Consider the following 21,647-nt stretch of genomic DNA (forward strand, 5'->3'; position numbering starts at 1 on the left):
ATGTATCTCTCACACATTGCTGTCTCTCTGCTTCTCTTTCTCCCTTCCTTCCCTTCTCTCTAAAAGTAAATAAATAATATCTTTAAAAATAAAAATAAAAACAAGTACTATAACTGATGTCAGAATTGCTGAAGAATTTATCTCTATACAAGCCTTGCATAAAGCAGGAACGGCTTGAAAAACCTAGACTTTCAACCTGTGAATCATACAAATTAAAAATGTTTAGTTTAATTCACTGATTTAAGTGAGCTTTATTTTAATTACTAAGAAAGGAGTCTGCTGCCAGAGGATAGGTTGAAATAAGGACTTGGCAAAGTAAGTTTGCAGTCATTTGTAAGGAAAAAGACAGGCAGGTTATGATTATTACAATAGTCTTATTAACTCTATTTTGTATAATTATAGCTATAAGCCTACTTTTGCCCACCCCCTGTATTTAATATAAGAAATTCATCAGAATCATTCAAAGATTCCCTTTTAGATATATTAAACCTTTTATGGGGAAGGTCTTATTTTATTCTACTAAATATCTTCATTTCTTCATTAGGAATTGCAAAAATCAAAGTCAGAACTTACATGCCTTTATAATGAAATTCAGAGTCTTCCAGAGGCAGCAGGAGATCATTATTTAGTAGCATATAACCTGCTACAAAGAGAGAATTCTGAGTTAGAAACAAAGGTGAGACTGAGTTATTAAGTATTCAAATGTTTGATATATGAAAATAAAATAAAAGGAAATTAATTTCAGTAAGAGATAACATGGAAATTGGAGTTTCTTTTATTATTATAAAATAAGCTACCATAAAGTATGAGTTATAAATCAAGCTGAATTTTAGAATTAATATTCAGACTCCAGCCAGTACTTCACTCTTAGGATCAATATATATTTTTTAACATTAAATCAGCTTCCTAATGGCTTAATTTTTGGAACACATACTATAAATTAAAAGGTTTACTTAAAAATAAAATTATCATGAGATACAGCAATTCCACTTCTGGACATGCACCCAAAAGAATTAAAAGCAGAGTCTCATAGAGATACTTGTACAACTATGTTCATAGCAGCAGTGTAATCACATCTGCAGTGTGGAAACAACCCATGTGCCCACCCACAGACGCATGGAGAAGCAAATTGTGGTGCACGCCTGCAGTGGAATAGTGGTCATCTCTACAAAGAGGAAATTCTGCAATATGCTATCACAGGGCTGAAACTTGAGGACGTTATGGGAAGTGAAATTGACCAGTCACAAAAAGACAAGTACTGTGTGATTTCACTTGTGTAAGATTCTTAGAGCAGTCAAAATCATAAAGACAAAAAGTATAATGGTGGTTACCAGGGAGAGGGAGAGGGAGGAATGGGGTGTTGCAGTTGAACAGGTACAGAGTTTGCTTTGCAAGACAGAGAGTCATAGGACGATGGTGGCGATGGCTGCGCAACAGTGTGAATGTATGTGATGCTGCTGAGCTGTATACTTAGAAATGGTGAAGATGGAAAATTTTAGGTTAGGTGTATTTTACCACAATAAAAATTATAAACAAATAAAAGGCTATCTAAGTATCTTTGAATTTAAAACTTAGAGTCAAAACATCTTTCTCAGGTGTACTGAAATTAGGCTCATACTTAGAATCAGGAAACCGTTTAAATGTCCTGGCCCCAGTCTGTTCCCCAAGTACCAAAGTGGCGGCCAGACCAGGGTCAGTGCGACACTTGATGGAGGGGTTGCCTGTAGAGTGACTTCTGGAGGCCCACCTGTCAGGTTATCATCAGCCCCTGGCCGAAATTTTTCTTCATTGATCACTGTGTCGATCTTGACTAAAATGGTAGGAAGGAGTGAAGGTTAGAGCACACCAGTCAAAATATATTGTGTTATGTTTTAGCACCACATGTGAAGGGAAGCATTAAATCTAGGCCTAACTTATCCAATATGCGGTTGGTAAACTGAAAGAAAGGAGCAAATTGCTGAAGGATTGGGACATAGATTGAATAGTATGTGACCTAGGAAGGGAAAAGCCCAGAAGCCTGGGTTTGTTGCCTGGGAGGGGAGGGGAGATGCTTGGGACATGGTCTACATATCTTGCTAATTGTCAGCAAGGTGGTTTATCATAACACTGTACAACTAAAGGATCTTGTCTTTCAAAATGGAAAATTTCACACACAGGGTGAACTGAGGTGAGAAGCATGTAATATAAAAACGAGAGATCCAGATCACTGTCCTAGTTGTCTGGTTTTCTCTCACTCTTTCTCTCCCATAAAAGCAAACAAACAAAAACAAAAACAAAAATCTCATCTTGTTTTCAAATAACTGCAGGCATATAAAAAAGTTGCAAAAATAGTATGAAGAACTCCCACATACCTTTACTCCTCCAAGTATTAACACGGTGCCGTGTTTGCTGTATCATTCTCTCTCTCTGTACACACACACACACACACACACACGCTTTATTTTCTGAGCCCTTCAAGAGTAACTTGCAGACACAGTACTCCTTTACCACTAAATATAATATTTCCATATATGTTTGCTAAAAACAGTGACATCTCTTTATCACAGTCCCAGTCTCAAAATCAAGAAATTAATATGAATTTAGTATTATTACCTAATCTCCAGCTCATATTCAAATTTTATCATTGCTCTACTCTATGGCAAAAGAACAATTTTTTTCTTGTCCAGGGTTCAATCCAGGAGCATACATTACATAGCTCTGTGCCTCCTTTAATCTGCAACGGTTCTTCAGTCTTTCTTTGTTGTTCATGACTGATATTTTTTAAGAGTACAGGTAATTTATTTTGAAGAATGTCCTCCGTTTGAGTTTGTCTGATGTTTCCTTACAACATAATTCAGGTATTTTTGGCAGGAACACTGCAGCGGCAGTGATGTGTCCTCGGTGCATTATATCCAGAGACACATGGTATCTTTCCGTTCCATTACTAGTAATGATAACATTGATCATTTGTTTCGTTAAGACAATATCTGCCAGATTTCTCCCCTGAGAAGTTACTATTGTTCCCTTTGCAATTAATAAATACATTGTGAGGAGATACTTTGAGGGTGGATGTATTGTTTCCCACCAAACTTTTACTTATTAAAAGTTTCTGTTTAGAATCTAATGTTTTTGTTACATTCTAGTTGATTTGCAAAACATAGACTGCTTTAAACTTAAAGGCAGTCTTGCTAAGAGTAGCTTAAAAAGTTGTATTTTATGTATTTACTAAAGCCCTTGTTTTAAAAGCTTTTATGTTATTTTGTTTGAGTCACAATACCTACACTCACAGCCATGGAATTTTCGAGCTGGATGGAACACAGTCAAGCAGGCCAGCATCCTCAATTCTACATAAGAACACCAGGCTCACAGACATAACACAACTGGAAGTTGCCTGGCGATTCCCAGCCTAAGCTCTGTCCTCCCTGCCCTAGGGCCTCAAGCATAAAATGGAACGATCAATTTAATACTTCATGGCACTTACAGTCCAGCTGAGTACTAGATTGAGCTGTGTTACTAAGATGAAACGTTGGTAGGGCGGAGCCTGTGGACCAGCGCTGGCCCCGCTCTGCAACATCCGCGCCATGGGAGCTCTCGTGGATAGAATTTTCTTCATGGTAAAGAGCAAAGCTTCTCCCTACCTAAGATGTTCACCATCACGTGCAAATCCCGAATACTTAGAAAAGACACAGTTTTAGTGTCACCATCCTCTCCAGAAACGTCAGCAGTTCTCAGGTTGCTGTAATATCACATTTAAATTCCTTTTGGCTTTCTTCTTAAGAAACTCAAACGTATTGTCTGTAATGTTTACATTTTTACATTGACCATAAAAAATTAAGTAGTATTTTGACATCTCTTTTTTTTTTCCTGCTTACAAAAGTAAAGCAAGGCTATTGAGAAGTCTTCTCTTTCGAGTCCCTCAGAAAGTGGCTCCTCCCCTCAGTCTTACCATATTTCCTTACTATAGCCTCCACTCCAGCAAGGCCATTCTCCTTACTCCTGCTCAAATACCCTGTATTCAGTTCCACACCAGTACTTTTGGCCATATTGCTCATGCTTAAAATGCTTTAAGTGTGTTATAGCCTCTTACCTATCCATATCTTCCCATCCCCTAAGGCCCAGCTCTAGACCAGCACTCTCCCCTGGTGAGGTTATAGTTTGCATGAGATTGTATGGATTTATGAGATGACAGTCTGCATCACACACTGTAGTTTCTCTTCAGAGAAGTAAAAATGCCTAGGAAATGAAACAGAGGAATCTCTTAAAGTAACTTAAATTAATCTTTAGAATTACATTCATTGTGTCCTTAGACTCAAACACAGCTACTGCAGAAACTGCATTTTCAGACGGGCTCAGAATGGGAGTCTCAGGTTGTTGTCCATTTTAGTGCAATCCTTTGATGGGGATCTGTCTTCCTTTCTGAGAACAATACCTTGCCCACTCTTTTTTCTGCCTTTTGGAAGTGTTGTTCGTTTTATAAAGAGCAACCTTTGAGGACACAAATGTGTTTTTCTGAAAAAGAAAAAAAAAAGAACAACAACAACAAAAGAAATCCTAAACAAATGTTTTGCCAAATTACACGACAGACCAGTGGCTCCCAGAGCATCCACCTGCATCAAAATTACCCGGGAGACCAGTGCAAACCCCCATTGTCCAGCCCAGACCACCGGTTCTGAATCTGGGGGTGGAGTGGCCATGAGAGACTACATGTTCAAATGACTCAGATGATCGATGCTCTTATTTGCTAAAGTTTGAGAACCACTACCATAGTCTAGGGGACTTTACACATTGAAATGTTTTCAAATGAATAGGATCAGACTGGAAGAAATTTGTACCTGTAATGTACATATAATATTATTTCTAATGTTTATGTAGCAATATATTATTACTTTTATGAATCAATGAAGTACATTCAAAACCTGAGAACAAAAATGTATAATAATAGTGTGAAACTCTGTAGAACACATTTTATTTTCCTTGCTAAAAGGTAAAACAAAATCCTGGGAAGCCAACCCCAGACCAAAAATAACATTTTGTTTTAAAAACCATGGATTTACCACCCTTATGCCTGTGGTAAAATGGATTAGACTATATGACAACTGCAAGTAGGATGTCAATTTATTGCTTAAGGCAATAACTGTTTAATCATTTAATGGAACCAATACATTTTCTCACAATTATACATAAGAATATGCAAAATAGAATATTTGTCTTTTTACTTAACTTCACAGGTCTTGAAGCTTGTACAAGAATTTGAACAACTAAATCATTTTACTTTAGGGACAAATACTGCAGCTGCTAATTTAATCACAAGAGAAAATACCTGTAAAGATCTCATGTCTAAAGTACCAGTTTCGGAAGTAGACATTCAAAGCCCAAAGGAAGAGAGAGAGGAACTCTGGTAAACTGTGAAAATCCCCTATCATGTTAATTATTTGGGGAGTATATTTTATTTGGCTTGATCACTATAATAATTTATTTTATTTTATTTTTTCATTACCATTTTTCTCCCCTATACCCATTTCCACCTCCATCCACCTCTCCCCTCCCCCACCCCCTGCAATAATTTGCCATTCAATTCCAAATGATATGAGTGAAAAAATTATTAACACCTATAAGCAAGCATTACACAAAGAGTTGTCTTCTGATACATTGTCACAGTTTAAAACTTTTTCCTGCTTTTAAAAATAAATATATGACTTTTATGGAAAATTTGTAAAGCATGAAAAAGTATGAGATTATAATAATGCATAATTCGCACCATAGAGCGATATTAACATCCTAAATTTTCTTTGTCTTTTTTCCCCATACACATAAATATATATGTGTTTTTTTACATAATTAAGACTATAATCTGCAGGAAGTTTGTTTTTTGCTGTTTTAGTTAACATTGTATCTGATCATTGTTTTGAGAAACTTTTTAGTTCACTATGCTAATCTGTCTTTTAATTAGTATATTTAGAACATTTACATATAATGTAACTATTAATATGTTAGGGTTACTTCTGCCATTCTTTCTTTTTTGCTTTTCTATTTGTTTTCTCTTTTGTTTGTATCTGTTCTCTATTTTATACCTTTCTGTAGGTAACATTTTTTAGAATTCCATTTTAAGTATCTATTGTGTTTTTTAGTGTATGTCTTTATATAGCTTTATCAGTAGTTTATTGAGGTATTATATTTTATAAACACACACAACATTATTTTACCATTTTGAGTGAAATGTAGAAACCTTACCTCCCTTTATGTTCCTCTTTTCTCCTCCATTTATAATACAATTGTCTTAAAATTTTTCTCTACATACATTTAGAACCACATGAGAAAGTGTTACAAGTTTTGCTTCAACCATCATATAGAATTTAGAAACCTTAAATGACAAAGGAAGTGTATTGTATATATCCATATTTTTACTCTTTTGGTACTTTCTTACTTCCTGATGATCCAAGACTCCTTCTTTTACTATTTCCCCTGCATACAGAGAATTTCTTTTAGCCATTCTCTTATAGTAGGTCTGCTGGTGACAAATTCTCTTAGTTTACATTCATGTGATAATGTCTTGATTTCTGCTTATTCCTGAAGGATATCTCTCACTGGATATAGGATTCTGGGTTGACTCTATTTTTTAAATTTAATTTATTGAGGTGAAATTGGTTAATAAAAGTATATAAGTTTCAGGTGTATGGTTCTGTAATACATCATCTGTACATAGAAGTGTGTGTTCACTACCCCAAGTCAAGTCTCCCATTACCATTATCCCCCCTTTACCTTTTTTTACCTCCCCCCACCCCACTTTGCTGTTGTCTGTATCTGTGAGTTTTTTGTTTTTGTTTCTTGCTTAATCCCTTCACTTATTTGTTTTTAAGGTTAAATTATAAGAATAAGATAACTGATGTGCCATAGAATTCAAGCTGAAAATCTTGCTTGCAGTACTTTCTTGACTAGTAGATTATTTTCCCTGTCCATATTCTACAAGTAGAATGAGCATTTTGATAGTCTTTTATTGTTATATTTTCACCAAGTCCTGAACTAGGAGAGAGTAAGCAGGAGGAAATTCCAGAGGAGACAGTAGAGGAAGGCACTTTTCCAAGAGAGAGGCAGAAAGAGGAAGTCTCGCAACAGAACCAAGATATGGAAAGTGAAGAGCAGCAATTGACCTTGGAGCCTAAGAATGTTGTGAGGCTTAGCGGAGAACTGAGTCATGTAAATCAGAGCCTCCTGCAGTCTCAGAGCTCTGGGAGCACTGAGGTAGGTGCTGCAAACTCACGCTCTGACCGGGGCCATTTCCTCTGATCAGCTGTGGATATAAACATAATTCTATATCAACATTAAACATACATTTGTTGAACAATATCATAACCACGGACTGAATGGTATAAAATAGCAACCAAAATCTGAACCGAGCCCATCAGTTGATGCATTTTATTATAAAGGGTCTTAGGCTATATTGAGGCTGCAGAGGAAGAAAATGCCCATTAATTGTCGCGGTCTGCCCTGGCAGGTAGGACAGGGAATGGGAGGATTCATGCCGCATTTTCTACTTCTGGTAACTAGCTTAGGTGTACAAAATACTTTGCTTTGGAGAGAAGAGACCACAGACAGGGAGTTGTTTTAAATATGGCTTTTGCTGTTTTCCAGAGATCTGCTTCCAGAAAAAGTGAGAGTAGTGACTACAAGCTACACTTTAGCTCTTACACCCAAATTTTACAGGATCCTTCTTGCACAGAATAAGATTTCCCTACCCGTGCCTTTCTGGCAACTGTTTTGAGATTGACAAAGGGAGGCCTTTGTGCTCATAAGTAAACCAAATTCAAAAGACTGATAATATATATTTGAAAAGAGATTCACACATACATTTAGAAAAAAAAGAAAAGTAGCAATAAAGGAAGTCAATATATATTTGAAAAGAAAGTCAGACAGAGTTTCAAAACTAGGCAGATCACACTAAACAAGAAAAACACAGGGGTGGGCAAAAGGAAGTTTACAGTTGTTTGATGAAAAAGTCATGCAGGTTATGCTGATTATAATAGCTCTGTTAGCTTTTGTGTTTCACGATGCACAGCTGTCAACCTAGTTTTGCCCACCCCTGCATATACCCGAAAGGAGACTCACTCACATATGAAAGAGGAGGAAGTTACTGGATTTGTTCAGAAGACCAAAAGGAAGTCTGACGTAAAATACTCAAAAAGGGGTTAATTGTACATCTCCCAGACAGGCCCTGAATTGGGCAGGGGCTGGTGCAGGAGGCTTGGGCCGAGGATGAACACTATGGTCACAAAGATTATAAAATCTTTGCTTGTGAGCTTAAAGTGACCAGCATTCTTTTAGAATAATGGGAGTTAGAGTATGAGAAGTAGCACCCCAGTTAATTTATCAATTTTCTTTAATGTACCCTTTCCCACTGTTTGAAGAATTATTTCAATACCCAGGAAGGAGGTGAAAAACAATTATATATATAAAAAATTCTATGAGAAATACTGGAAAATAGCCACTCTGTGAAAGGGGAAACAGTCCTATGTACCACATAGCCTCTTAAGGTTTCCCTGAATTCTTGCACATTTCAGTAATTACCTTCTGTAATAATGACTTGGGGGTGCTCTTACTGATTCAACTTCTTAATTGAGCTTCTGTGCTGTGCTGGCACATGCCCGTGCCTGTGTTAAGGCACATGCAGCAGTAGACAAGATGCGAGTGGGCCTCGTGGGAAAGAAGTAACATATTTGTATTTTGAACTTTGCATTTCCAAAGCAGGATCACACACTGTTTCAGTTACTTCTTTAAGCAGGCAAGGAAGAAAATACATTTTAGATGGATTTTTTTTTTTGGCAGTGAGCTATACAGTGATCATTTCAGAACCCCTTTCTGTTTATAGGGTTCTTTGACCTGCTGATGTCTATAGATTGTTCTTTTTAGTTCTTGTGTGTGTGGAGTTTTGTGGTCTAAACCTGGTAGGGGACTCAAAAGTTGGAAAATTTTAGTTTAAGTAAAAAGTTATAAGTAGTTTAGTTTAAGTAAAAAGTTATAAGCCTAGCAAGTTATGTATATCTAAAAGCTTTTGTTTCAGAAACTACAGATAAGGCCCATCCTGGCTCCTGGAAAACAGCTGACCTCCTGGGGCACTGATAAAGATTACCGCCTGGGGACAAGCAGAGGCATCCAGGCCATTGTGTTTCAGGGAGGGGCACACGACCACCTGCCTCTGGGAACAGCTAACCGCCCTGGACAGGAATGCTGCAGTTTCTTACTACCTGACCCTCCCTGAATTTCAAAACCCCTCACTGCACCTTGTTTATTCCCTGCCATAAAAACCTTGGCCTGGAAAGATAAGGGAAGATGGTCTGTTAGGGTATGAATCCACCATCTTCTCAGATTGTCCACCATCTGAATAAAGCACCCATAAAGATTCAATTGCTGTCATTGCTTATTGAGTTCGCTAGTGACAGGCAGCCCAAACTCCGGTCGGTGTCCTATCCAGTTTCAAATCCCTGTGGTCAGATTACAGTGTCTAGTGTCTAGCTGCTGTCCATGTGTGGTGTGTCTTCTTAATCTCATAATGAAACAATTTAAGCAACTGTAGACTGAGACCAGATTCCAGACTTTAAAGAATGCTTATATATGGTAAATCCATAGAAAAAGAACTGTGAAAGCCTCTTTCATGAGTATGGGAGCTCTGTTCATATGTATTTGTGGCTGCTGATGGCCTTTGGGGCTTAGTGTCTGCTGTCCAGTGTCATTCCAGATAAGGCTGTGATAGCTGAATTCTAGATATTACTTTCCCAATATTCTTGAAAGAAGTTGGAACCACCATGAATATCTCAATTTTATAGGTTTAAAACCTAGCTTCATGGTTTTTAAAATAACACTATTGAATATTCACTATGTTCTAAGCACTATACTAAATAGCTTGTATGTGACTCATATATTAAGGAATACAATGAGGCAGGAATATTATTGTTTCTACTTTATAGATGAGGAAACTGAGGCCTTAGAGAGGTTATACATATAATTCCAGAAGTGGAATTGCTGGGTCATAAGCAGTTCCATTTTTAATTACTTGAGGACCCTCCATACTGTTTTCCACAGTGGCTGCATCCATTTGCAGTCCCACCAACAGTGCACAAGGGTTCCCTTTTCTCCACATCCTCGCCCACACTTGTTTCTTGTTTATTGATGATAGCCATGCTGAGAGATGTGAGATGATATCTCATTGTGGTTTAATTTGCATTTCTCTAATGATTAGTGAAATTGAACATCTTTTCATACGTTTATATGTCCTCTTTGGAAAACAGTCTGTTCAGGTCCTTTGTCTAGTTTTTAATTGTTGTTTGTTTTTTTTTTTTGGTGTTAAGTTGTATGAGTTCTTTATAAATTTTGGATACTCACCCCTTATCAGATGTTTCATTGAGAAATATGTTCTCCTATTTAGTAGGCTGTCTTTTCATTTTGTCAATGGTCTCCTTTACTGTACTAAAACCTTTTAGTTTGATGTAGTCCCATTTGTTTATTTTTTCTTTTGTTCCCCTTGCCTGAGGAGTAGACAAGAGTATATCTTGTCTACTGAATTGGATAGGGTTGGATTCGTCATCCACTCAGCACACTTGTGCATGTCTACCTTTGAGAAAACCCTCATGACGTCTCCTTTGGTCACAGTAGTTTTATTGCGCTGAGAGGCCCAATTTTTACCCTAAAATTGTCCATGCTCTGTTCCCCTTCACTGATACAAAAAATAAGAAAGTTAATTGTCTAGATTTAACTGCTATTGTTCACACAATTTCTTTAATATTTTTACTCTAATGTAATGGGAGTTAAATTATATGAACATGCACTAACTAGCTGTAAGTATAAAAGAGTGCTTTGTTGTAGATAAGCCAACTCCAAAAACACGTGAATTATCGCACGCTGATAATCCTGATTCTGACAGCTGGAACCCAGGTCTCACCAATATTCTTCCAAATTGTGTACATTTCTCTTTTAAAATGTTTGTTTTAGAGTCTAACATCTGGAGAAAAACTGAAATACCAACACCAAGAGGAAATACAACAGCTTCGTCAGAATTTGCACCGGCTTCAGACTCTATGCAACTCAGCTGAAAAAGAGCTTCGGTATGAGCGGGGAAAGAACTTGGACTTGAAGCAACATAACAGCTTACTTCAGGACGAAAACATTAAGGTAGCTCTAGTGGACACATCCTTTATAGAGAAATCTCACTCAGTTGGCCCTGGGGAAAATGAATAAAAATTTTTAAACTTTAGCCCTGGCCAGCAGGCTCAGTTGGTTGGAGCATTGTCCTATACACCAAAAGGTTGTGGGTTCAATTCCTAGTCAGGGCACATACACAGGTTGCAGGTTCAATCACCCACTCAGGGCATGTAGGGGAGGCAACTGATTGATGTTTGTGTCTCACATCTCTCTCTCTTTCTCTCTCTGTGTATCTCTCTCCCTCAAATCAATAAACATATCCTTGGTGAGGATTAAAAAAAAAAGTTCTCAACCTCATAATGCATGACAGTGCCCGTAGATGGGTGGACAACGTGAGCTCTCTGGTTAACGTACTCCTTTAACTTCTCCCTGCCAAGTAGGCACGCAGCTCCGTTGTTTCTCTGCTGCTGAAGGGCCATGTATGCTGTCAACCTGTACGTATGAAAAGTTTTAACGTTACACAGTCTTTTAAAATTATTACCTAAAATTTTAGCACTTATTAAATTTCAGTGACCTGAGCCCAAACCCTGGTTATTCTGCCCTCATTCTATCTCTAGACTTATTTATCCCTAATAGGTGTTTCCATTATTACTGGTTGAATCAAATAACTGCAGCAAGGTATAATTCATCAAGGAGGGCAAAGTTGTTCTTTCTGACACAAGAACACCAGACCATGGTTCTATTATTTACCGACCATATTTGAGACTCAGTTTTTTCATCTCTAAAATGGGGTAAAATACCAATCTCAGCTGCTTCATGGATATGAAAGCCTAAGCAATATACAAGAGTTATAGTAGTATCTGCCTCAGTTCTATATGTCAAATACGGTAGATAATCTATAAGTGATTCTTGAAGAACAGCAGTTAACTTGTATTAGGCATTACCTATTTGGCTGTTTCTATTGTTGATACTTTCATTGCTTTATTTAATGTAGCTTCCCAACTCTCTTATCAGATAAGTAGTTGTCCCCATATTACAGATGAAGGAACTGATACTCAGAGAGTTATTATTAAGTTTTAGATTCACTTGATAAACCCTGAATGGTTGATCCACAGAAATCACAGGTGGAGGAAACTATAGTTATAGTTCCTGTTAATTCAGTTGAAAAACTTGGAGCCCAGGAAATCCTGCTTTGCAAAAGGTAAAGTCAATTCTACCTGAGCATTTTTGTCTGTGAGCCCTGCCTAGTATGTCCATTCACCGGGTTCTAATATTCCTTAGAATGTCATTCATTCATTTATTTGTTCAGTATGTGTTGGTTAATTATCTACATTAGGCAGTTTGACAGGCCTTGGACACTGAGAAGTGAATAAAATACATGGTCCCTGCTGGGAATTTAGAGTGGGAAAGAAGCATGTAACTAAGTAGTTAAGTATATGTTTAATTTAAATTGTGGTAAGTTTTATGAAGGAAATAAATGTGGTGTAATAAGTAAGGAGTGAGTAAGAAGACCTCTTCAGATTAAATGAGCATGTAAGTGTTCTCTTCCAAAGTGACGTTTAAGCTAAGACCTGAAGAATGGACAGGAACCAACCATACCAGGAGGAGGGAAAAGAGAAAGCATTCCCAGCAGAGTAAAGGGTGGAGTCTGGTGTGTTGAAAACCCTAAACAGAAGCCAGCAGGACCGGAGATCAGTGGAAGAGGCAACGAGATGGTTTTAAAGAGGTCGGCAAGGGCCTGATCATGCAAGGCCAGTCAGGCTGCTGGGATTTGTTCCCGGAGTGATGGCAAGCCACTGAAATAGTTAAGGAGAGGAGTCAAGTAGTTCAATTTATGTTTTAAAAAGAACACTTTGGCTGCTGTGCAGAGAACAGATTAGAAGGGAATGGAAATGGAAAGGCAGGACCAGTGTCAGAGCTATAGCTATGGCCAGGGCTAGAGATGATGATGATCTGGACCAGGGCAGTGACACAAGTGGCACAAATGGATGGATGCAAGATCTGCTGTGTAGGCAGAGTGACAGCTCGCACTGAACTGGCTCATGATGGACAAGGAAAACTCAAGGACAACGCTCAGGTTACTGGCCTGAACAGGAGGGTCAATGCTGGCATCATTTACTATAGTCAGGAAGACCGAGAGGAAAACAGTTTTGGAGATGTGGGCAGAAGTTTCATTTTGGCAGTTACTGGGCATAAAGGTGGTGTTTTAAATCATGGGAATGAACCAAGAGAGAGAATAATCCACTCTCAAGGCCTAGTTTAATCCAATAATATTTAGAAGTTGGGTAGCATTCAAACAGTCTACGAAAGAGACCAAGAAGGAGCGGAAGAGGCAAGTGAAAATCAGGGGAGTGTGATACCACAAACTCCAAGACACGAGGAGAACTTTCTGAGAGGGAGGGAGTGAAAGCCCCTAAGAGGTCAACTGTCCAGTGGATTTACTTTGGCAATAGTGCTCTGGCAGCTTTATGGAGTGGTGGGAATGAAAACCAGCTTGAAGTGATAGAAAAAAAGAATGGAAAATGTTTGGCCCACGCATGTATAAAAAAGCTCAGGAAAATCCCTTTGTCCAGCTGCCATCTGGTGAGACAGACCTTGGCAACCTTACTAACCCAGGGCAGCTCCAGAGAGGAAATCAGCTCTTGGGGTACGGCGTTCCTTTGAAAGCTGCTTATTCTGGCTCGCACTGACATCCACTCCCTGCTTAGTGCCATCACTCTTATTTATTCCCCACCTGTAGATCAAAATTGAACTGAAACAGGCCCAGCAGAAGTTATTAGACAGCGCCAGGATGTGCTCTTCACCCCCAGCAGAGTGGAAGCACTGTCAGCAGAAAATCAAGGAACTGGAGCTGGAAGTACTTACACAGGCTCACAGCATTAAATCACAGAACAACCTGCAGGAAAAGCTGGCTCAGGAGAAATCTAAAGTTGCTGATGCAGAGAAAAAGGTAATTATCCTCACCCGTAATAAGTAACATGCTGAATACCATTATCGAAATCCTGTTTCCCAAAGGACTTTAAGAAATATATATGGTGCAAACTTGATAGACTTTAGGGTCTTTCTTTACTCTCCCAAGCTTGCCTCCCTTTGACTTCACCTGCTCCTTCAATTCCAGCAAATCTTGTGTCTTTTTTTTAAACTGCATGAACTTATAAAGGTGTTTCATTAAAGCAGTAAGTAAAAGCACTGAGACCAAGTGAGGTTTGTCTTATACATTCAAATTTTAAAAGGTTTATTCTCCTCTCATGTGGATTAGCGTTTACCTGATTTTTATTTAGTAATTTTCTGAAGGATCTGTGTTGTGAAATGAGCCCTTTTGAAATACTGCCCTGCCTTTCAGGCTGCCCGACACCAGGTGGCAGCAGTGCGTATCATTTGCATGTTTTGATCTGTAGGTTTGTCTGAGTCAAATTTTATACAAGTCAGTCACTTTAACAAACTATATAAACATACAACTAACATCAAGAAGTAGATGACAGTAATTTGAATTAAACTCAGATGCCTAATATTGGGGTAAAGAAGGACAAAAGAATTCATACTGTGTAATATCATTTGTATGAAGTTTAAGAGTAGACGAAACTAAGCTATGGTGATAGGATAATGGTTGTCTCTGTAAGGCCTGGGAGGAGACAGGAGGGAATCTTCTGTGTTTCTAGAAGTATTCTATATCTGGGTCTGGGAGGCAGTAATGTAACTAAAATTTTACTGAGGATGCCTAAGGTATGTACACTTTACTGCATGTATGTTATTACTCCATAAAAAAGTAATTGATAAAGATTGGTAAAATTTTAAATTTAGACAGTACTAAATGTTGGTGAGGACTTTATGCAACAGGAACTCATGCTGACTGCAAGTGGAAAAATGAGTCCATACAAACACTTTGGAAAGCAGTTTGGCATTGGCTTCCAGTGACGTAACAGATGAGATACTGTATAACCCAACCCTTCCACTGCGAGGCATAAACTCTAGAGAAACTATTGCACTGCATCTAAGTATCAGGAGTCAGGAATTCTGTCATTCTCATAGTAACATTGTTTAAAAAAGCAGAAAATTGGAAAGAAAACAAATGCCCACTGACATGAGACTGAATAAATAAATTGCATATTTACACAACAGCATATATACAACAGTGAAAATGAACGAATTACAGCTACATGCCATAGTTTGATTTAATAAAAGAATAAAAACCGGGTCACCAAAAACATGGTATGATCCATTGATATAAAGGTCAAAATAGGCCCTGGCTGGTGTAGCTCAGTGGATTGAGCATGGGCCTGCAAACCCAAGGGTCACTGGTTTAATTCCTAGTCAGGGCACATGCCTAGGTTGTGGGCCTGGTCCCCAGTAAGGAGTGCACTAGAGGCAACCACACATTGATATTTCTCTCCCTCTCTTTCTCCTTCCCTTTCCCCCTCTCTAAAAATAAATAAATAAAATCTTTTAAAAAAATAAAAATACCGGTCAAAATAGTACCAAATAAAAACCATGTCCTATAGAGATATATACTGTTAAAAGAAAAAGCAAAGAAATGATTAACACAAAACTCAAGAGACTAGTTTTCTCAGGTGGAGCAGGAAGGAGTATAATTGACAAGGGTCACAGAGTGAACTTCAAAAGTATCGGAAGGGTTCTCTTTCTTAAATTGGGTGATGGGCTCAGAAGTTTGACATATGTCCTTGACAGAGAAGCCAATGGGGGATACTTTCATCTGGGGAATGAAGATTGGATGTCTTTAAGTAAGGGTTTACCCTAAGCACAGAGTTAAATAAGGCAACTCAAAGGAACTTGACCTGGCCCTGAATCGTTTTGCACCTTCACCTCTCCTACCGGCATTCACTGGATGTGAGGAATGTGAGGCCAGTAAATAGAATAGAGGGAGAGAAGCTCTTCTGCCGGAATCCAGTCATTCAACAAATATTTGTTGAACATTTACTATGTACCAGTCACAAATTTAGATAACAGAAAGGCTTATAAAAAAATAAGTAAATAGTTTAAAAGGATATTTACCTAACAAAAAAATTTAACAATACTTTTAATTTAATTTTGTGATTGGTGCAATTTTTTTTAAAATTCTAGAATAAAGTTACATCTCTTTCTTTCAAATTCATAGATCTTATTTTTAGTGTTACCAGGGTATTAAAGAACCTATTACTGGTGCTAGGCAATCTGCTAATTGCTACTTAGTTTGTAAGTGACCTTGACTTTGGGATAATCATGAATGTAGTCACACTGTGGAGAAAACGGGGACTCCTCACACACTGCAGTTAGAAGTGTAAATTGGTCTAATACTATGGAGACACTTTGGCCTTATCTATCAAACAAATAACAACCTTTGCTCTGGCAAATTCACACACCTCATAAGTTGTCCTAGAGACATTGTTTATAACAGCAAAATATTGGAATGTACCTAAATGTCCCTCAGTAGGAGGCTAGTTAAATAAGTTATGGTATATTCTTACAGTGGAATGATATACGGCTGTGGAAGAGCAGACAACTGTGTATGTACTTATAATATGGAAAACTGAGTGTATTTTTTTAAAAAAAGCCACACATGTAAGTATAATATGCCATCGTTTGTGTAAAAAGTGTCTGTGGGGGGAGAGCTATTTAATGATATTTGTTTAAGTATGTACAAATAAATCTCTGAAAGGGTATGTAAGAAACTAATATCAGTGCTCCCCTCTTTGGTGGCAGAAGACAGGTCGGGGTGGAAAGGGGACTTTTCACTATATAGCTCTGTTTTCACTATACAGCTGTGTGAATGTGTTACATATTGCAAAAACTAAATAATTTATTTTTCAAATTAAAATATATCCAGCCACACTCTTTACTTTAGATCAGATTTGTATGGCAGTGATACTGTGTTTGCTATTGGTGTGGTATTTCCCTAACTGAAGAAGAGGTCAAAGGGGGGAACATGGGGGCAACTGTCATAGCATGGTCTATGAAATATAATTTTAAAAATAGGTCATACTTTTCTTATAGTTTTATTTGCAAACTTTTTTCATTCAAGATTTTGGATCTGCAGCAGAAATTAGAATATGCTCAAAAAGTCTGTCGCATAGATGCTTGTAGTCTGGAAAAGAAGCAACTCCGGGAAAGGACAAGAGAAGCCGTGGAAAATGAAGCTAAAAGAAAGCAACAATATCAGGAAGAACAACAGAAGCGGTAAGAGAGGCACAGATGTCAGTGTCCCGTGGGCTAACCCTGCTGTGCAAATTCGCCAGTACGTTTCCCTCTGTGCCCCCACTGAAGTAAACTCACACGCTTCCTATACACTCACTTATCACATTATATGCTAATTATTTATTGTCTTGTTTGCCTTTCACACTCAAGTGTGGGATTCATAAGGCAGGGATTATTTCTTTTGTTTTGGGACACACTTGGTGCCCTGGTAAATTTTCTTGAATGACTGAATCGCTTAGGGAATAGGATACTCTGGGATTTGCTTTTCTAACTCTAACATGATTGGCACAAAGTGCAAGGTAAAACGAAGTTCGTGTTTTGTATTTATCAGCTGATTTTCTTCAATGAAGTTCCAACTACCTTACAGGCATCTTGGATGCCCTAAACTCCAGTAACTGATGCTTCTTACTTCTATGGCACTCAGAGTGACTTATATATATTTTAAGAAAACTACGGTTTTAGCCATTGAAAAGATATACAGATATCCACATATACTATGAAGCTCAGAAACTTCCTTTCAGCTCCAGTTAAAAGCTCCGGCACAGGGCTTAACACTCAGTAGGTACTCAGGAAATATTTAGTGAATGAAAGAATGTTTGAGTGAGTGAATCAATGAATGTACAAATGAATAATGAACTCACTCAGTGAAGTATAGCAGAAAAAAAGGTGTCTTGCTGTCACTTCTGGCAGGATGGCAAGCTGTCTTCCTGTTACTGTACAAATAGATCCTGAATGAACTACAATAAGTACACCTTTCAAAGCATTGCTCACAAAGCAAGAGAAAGCTCAAAGGGCAAACATACCATGAGGTAAAACCCAAATGAGGAATGGTAAACAAGCTCCTAAGTCAAGTCAAGGGGCAAATAACAACATTGATATCAACCCCTGTGTTCCAGAGAAGAAACTCAGGAAGTTGGCCTCAAGGTAGGAGAGCTGAGCTACTATACTATAGACTCCAGTACTTAGCTGGGGGTCTTGAAGGAGCTAAAGTATTTCCAGTAGGCAGTCCCCAAATTAGCTCTGGAGGAAAGCAACCTGAATTTGAATGTTAAGGATTCTCACATGTTAAGTTTAATCAAACACAGGGCTTCCTCAGTACTCCTCGGCTTCCGAACTCGCCAAACCTGATACTCATCGCATGTTGATGAGAAAAAATGTTTCAGCACTTTGTGTATGCTTCCCACTTGTCACACTTGCTAGAACTTGTAGGAGTCACGATGCCTGGCAAGAAAAAAATGCTTCATCAGTTGTCACTTACTCGCCACTCGTGGGAATGAATTAACAAATACTGAGGTACCGAGGTACCGCTATGTACACTGACAATCAAAAATCACCAAATAACACAAGAAAACTGGCTACCATGAATAAAAATCAGCAGAAACAAGGAACATCAGATTTATAACCTCCAAGAATTTCAGCATTCAGATTAAGGAGAATCATTGTAAGGAAACTGCGAATTTTTTTTTAAAAGATGTAATAAAAGAATTGAACAAGGAAAAGGAATATTTAACTTGCCTGAAGCTTGGTTTCTTCTCTCTGAAGTTGGAATAGTAATACCAGTTCTATACATTTTTTTGTGAAGATTGGCTAAGGAGATACACATAGAAGTAATATTTAAGCAAAGTATAGAAAATGAAATATGTAGGAAAATTCTTTTCCACAAAAAGGGGACTATTGGTACATACATCATTTTGTAACCTAGACAAAAATAACCCCAACTGAGATATTTAGATTGTAAGCTAATTTTTCACTTAAAATATTATGATCTATTCACCTGCCATTATATCTTTTAGAATATTATTATAATAATATACTATAATTTATTTAATCAGTTCTTTATTGTTGGACATTTACATTTTTTCCCAGCTTCTTGCTATAGCAAACAATGACATAATATATATCCTCATAGCCAAATTTTTGTGCCTATCTTTTATTATTTCCCTGAAATTCTGGCCTGTAAAATTGTAATTTTAACTGTTCATTATGAATTTTCTTTTTAAAAAAAGATTTTATATATTTTTAGAGAGAGAGGGGAAGGGAAGGGGAATGAGAGGGAGAAAAACATCAATATGAGAGAGAAACATCAATCAACCAATGACGGTTGGTCCCTCTAGTCCACACCCTGACCAGGGAGCAAACCCACAACCCAAGTATGTGCCTTGATAGGGAATCGAACTGGTGACCTTTTGCTCTGTGGGACAGTGCCAACCAACAGAGCCACAACGGTTTGGGCTCATTATAAATTTTCAAACATAACAAATAAAAAGCATAAGTGCTTCAGAATTCTAGCCTTTAGCTACATATTTCTCAGATTTTTTCTGTGCGTATGCATATAGTATTATTATTCTTGTTCTGTTAACAAAAGTTGAATCACTTTAAATATGTTGCTTTGGAATTTGCATTTACCACCTAATAATATAACATGGTTATCTTATTAGCCACTTCGCAGCTGCATAATCTTGGACAAGTTTCTTATCTTCTCAGTGCCTGGCAATACCTACCTCGTAGGGTCACTGAGAAGATTACATGAATGGTAAGCAGTCGGCTGTGTCAGTGTCTGGCACGCAGTGAGCGCGTGAATCAGTCAGGGTTCAGTCAGAGAAATACAACTGCTGGCAGTGATGTCGGCTCTCTGTTCTTGACTTCGTGCAGGGAAGATTTCACAACAGAAGTCTAGGTGATTTTGAGAGTAACTTATTAAAGCTGGGGACAGTAAAACAAAGGAAGGGCTTGAGACAGGAGAGGCAAGACTGTAACAACAGGCGTGAGCCTGGGCAGAGCTGCCTGGCCCTTTGGAAGGAGAGCCACAGCGGCAGGAGTGAGCCAGCGGAGCTGCATGGAGTCAGGAAACAAGTTATGCAGGCAAAATAAGGTCTTCAGAGACAGGTTCAGGGTGTTAGCCCAGGACCAGCTGCTCCCCTGGTTGTAAGTCTCCTGGGAACCTTTAGAGTTTAGGAGAAAGAAAAGCAAAAATAAGTGCAGGCGTGCTCCGGGCAGAAGGAGAGGGCAAGGCAGGAGAGGCAGGGAGCAAGAGCCAGAGAGAGCGAGTGAGCAATGGGTCCTTTGCCCTAAGGGATTTTATCGGCTTTCTAAAGGCAGCAATTTTAAGGGAGGTCTTAGAGGAGGATCTACTACAATATTCACCAGCTTTCCAGGTCTGTCCTTTTAATATGCTGATTCATCAAAATGAGCATATTGGTCAGGGTTGTGGACTCTACTGATTGGCCAGCCCTATGGTAGGTGGTCATTAGTCAGTGTACCTGGTCCAGATGTCAGCCAGGGCATCACTTATCTAGATTTGCAGCTTTTCTGGCCTGGAGCTGAAACACAACTGTCAACATAAGAGACGTTCAAACCTGTAAAGAATTTTTATTAGTTTATTTTAACCAAAGTGACAATGGTTGCTGGGAAAAAAACCTCAACGAATTGAGAAAATGCTTCAGAAAATGGCAGTTTTGCACCTTATTTTATACATAACAATCAAAAGAGGAGGCATAAGGGGGTTACGTGAAATCCATTGATGATAGATTAGGAAGACAGGAGAAAGCAAAGCGGTGGAAACAGATTGGGTAAAAAGTAACGACAGACACATACTTCTTTTACACAGGTGGGTGTGGGATCGATAACAGTCAACAATTAACGTGCTAACAATCACAATTAAAATGAGGGGATTTATAGTCTCTGATCTCAAGTGATCTGCATGGAGGGGTCTGGAAAAGGGAAAAGGGAAGTTAACCTTGACATTCCAGAGGCATGTTATCATAGATGCAAAAAGACAATAGGCTCAGTTAAGATTGACTTTTGTCAGGGAAGTTTCTAGCCTATGGCTACCTGCCATAAACTGCTTTTAGTTAAACAGTTTTCATTTCAGACCGTCCTATGAGGTTACTTTAGGTCTCTGAGTTTGTAAGGCATGTCACACAGGCCTCCCCTGAGCTGGTCAAATTTAGTGTGTGGCCCCTTTTCGTTCACATAGCTAAGACCTAGATGTTACCTCTAGTTTGACCAAAACTGTCTCTGTGGTCAACAGACCCCAGGCTTTGTTCATAAAATTATTTGATGCTGGTCAGAATCTCATTGTCTTGAGGGCTCAAGGCTTAAGGACTGGTCTGCCAGGGAGGGGAAGGCAGGTGAGTCAGGGTGCCCGATGAAAAGGCCGATTTGACTCAGCTCTCTGTCTGTTTCCTCATTCCACTTGCCAGGAACTTCCCTAGCTTCTTATATCCTGCCTCAGAACCACAGGAGGAAAATGTGTTTAATAAGAGATTTATTACAGGGATTTGATCTTATGCAATTGTGGCAACAGGTTACATAGTCTGTGAAGCTGTCATCTTTGCGTTTTATACCGG

At 38.4% G+C, this 21,647-nt stretch overlaps 1 protein-coding gene across 3 annotated transcripts in view; it reads left to right on the plus strand.

Annotated features, from left to right (window-relative positions):
* The window catches only part of CCDC30 (coiled-coil domain containing 30), a 98,158-nt gene that overhangs the window by 47,135 nt on the left and 29,376 nt on the right, over positions 1 to 21,647 (plus strand). For 2 of the 3 annotated variants that reach the window (XM_036025862.1, XM_036025863.1), the window contains 6 exons: positions 545 to 676; positions 5,208 to 5,377; positions 6,993 to 7,218; positions 10,960 to 11,139; positions 13,850 to 14,059; positions 17,126 to 17,280. In XM_036025862.1, coding sequence (XP_035881755.1) covers positions 545 to 676; positions 5,208 to 5,377; positions 6,993 to 7,218; positions 10,960 to 11,139; positions 13,850 to 14,059; positions 17,126 to 17,280 — 1,073 coding nt within the window. The remainder of the gene's footprint in view (positions 1 to 544; positions 677 to 5,207; positions 5,378 to 6,992; positions 7,219 to 10,959; positions 11,140 to 13,849; positions 14,060 to 17,125; positions 17,281 to 21,647) is intronic. The other variant, XM_036025864.1, reaches the window with a different exon arrangement.

This window comes from Phyllostomus discolor, chromosome 5 (assembly GCF_004126475.2).
Source record: "Phyllostomus discolor isolate MPI-MPIP mPhyDis1 chromosome 5, mPhyDis1.pri.v3, whole genome shotgun sequence".
Classification (NCBI taxonomy): Eukaryota; Metazoa; Chordata; class Mammalia; order Chiroptera; family Phyllostomidae; genus Phyllostomus; species Phyllostomus discolor.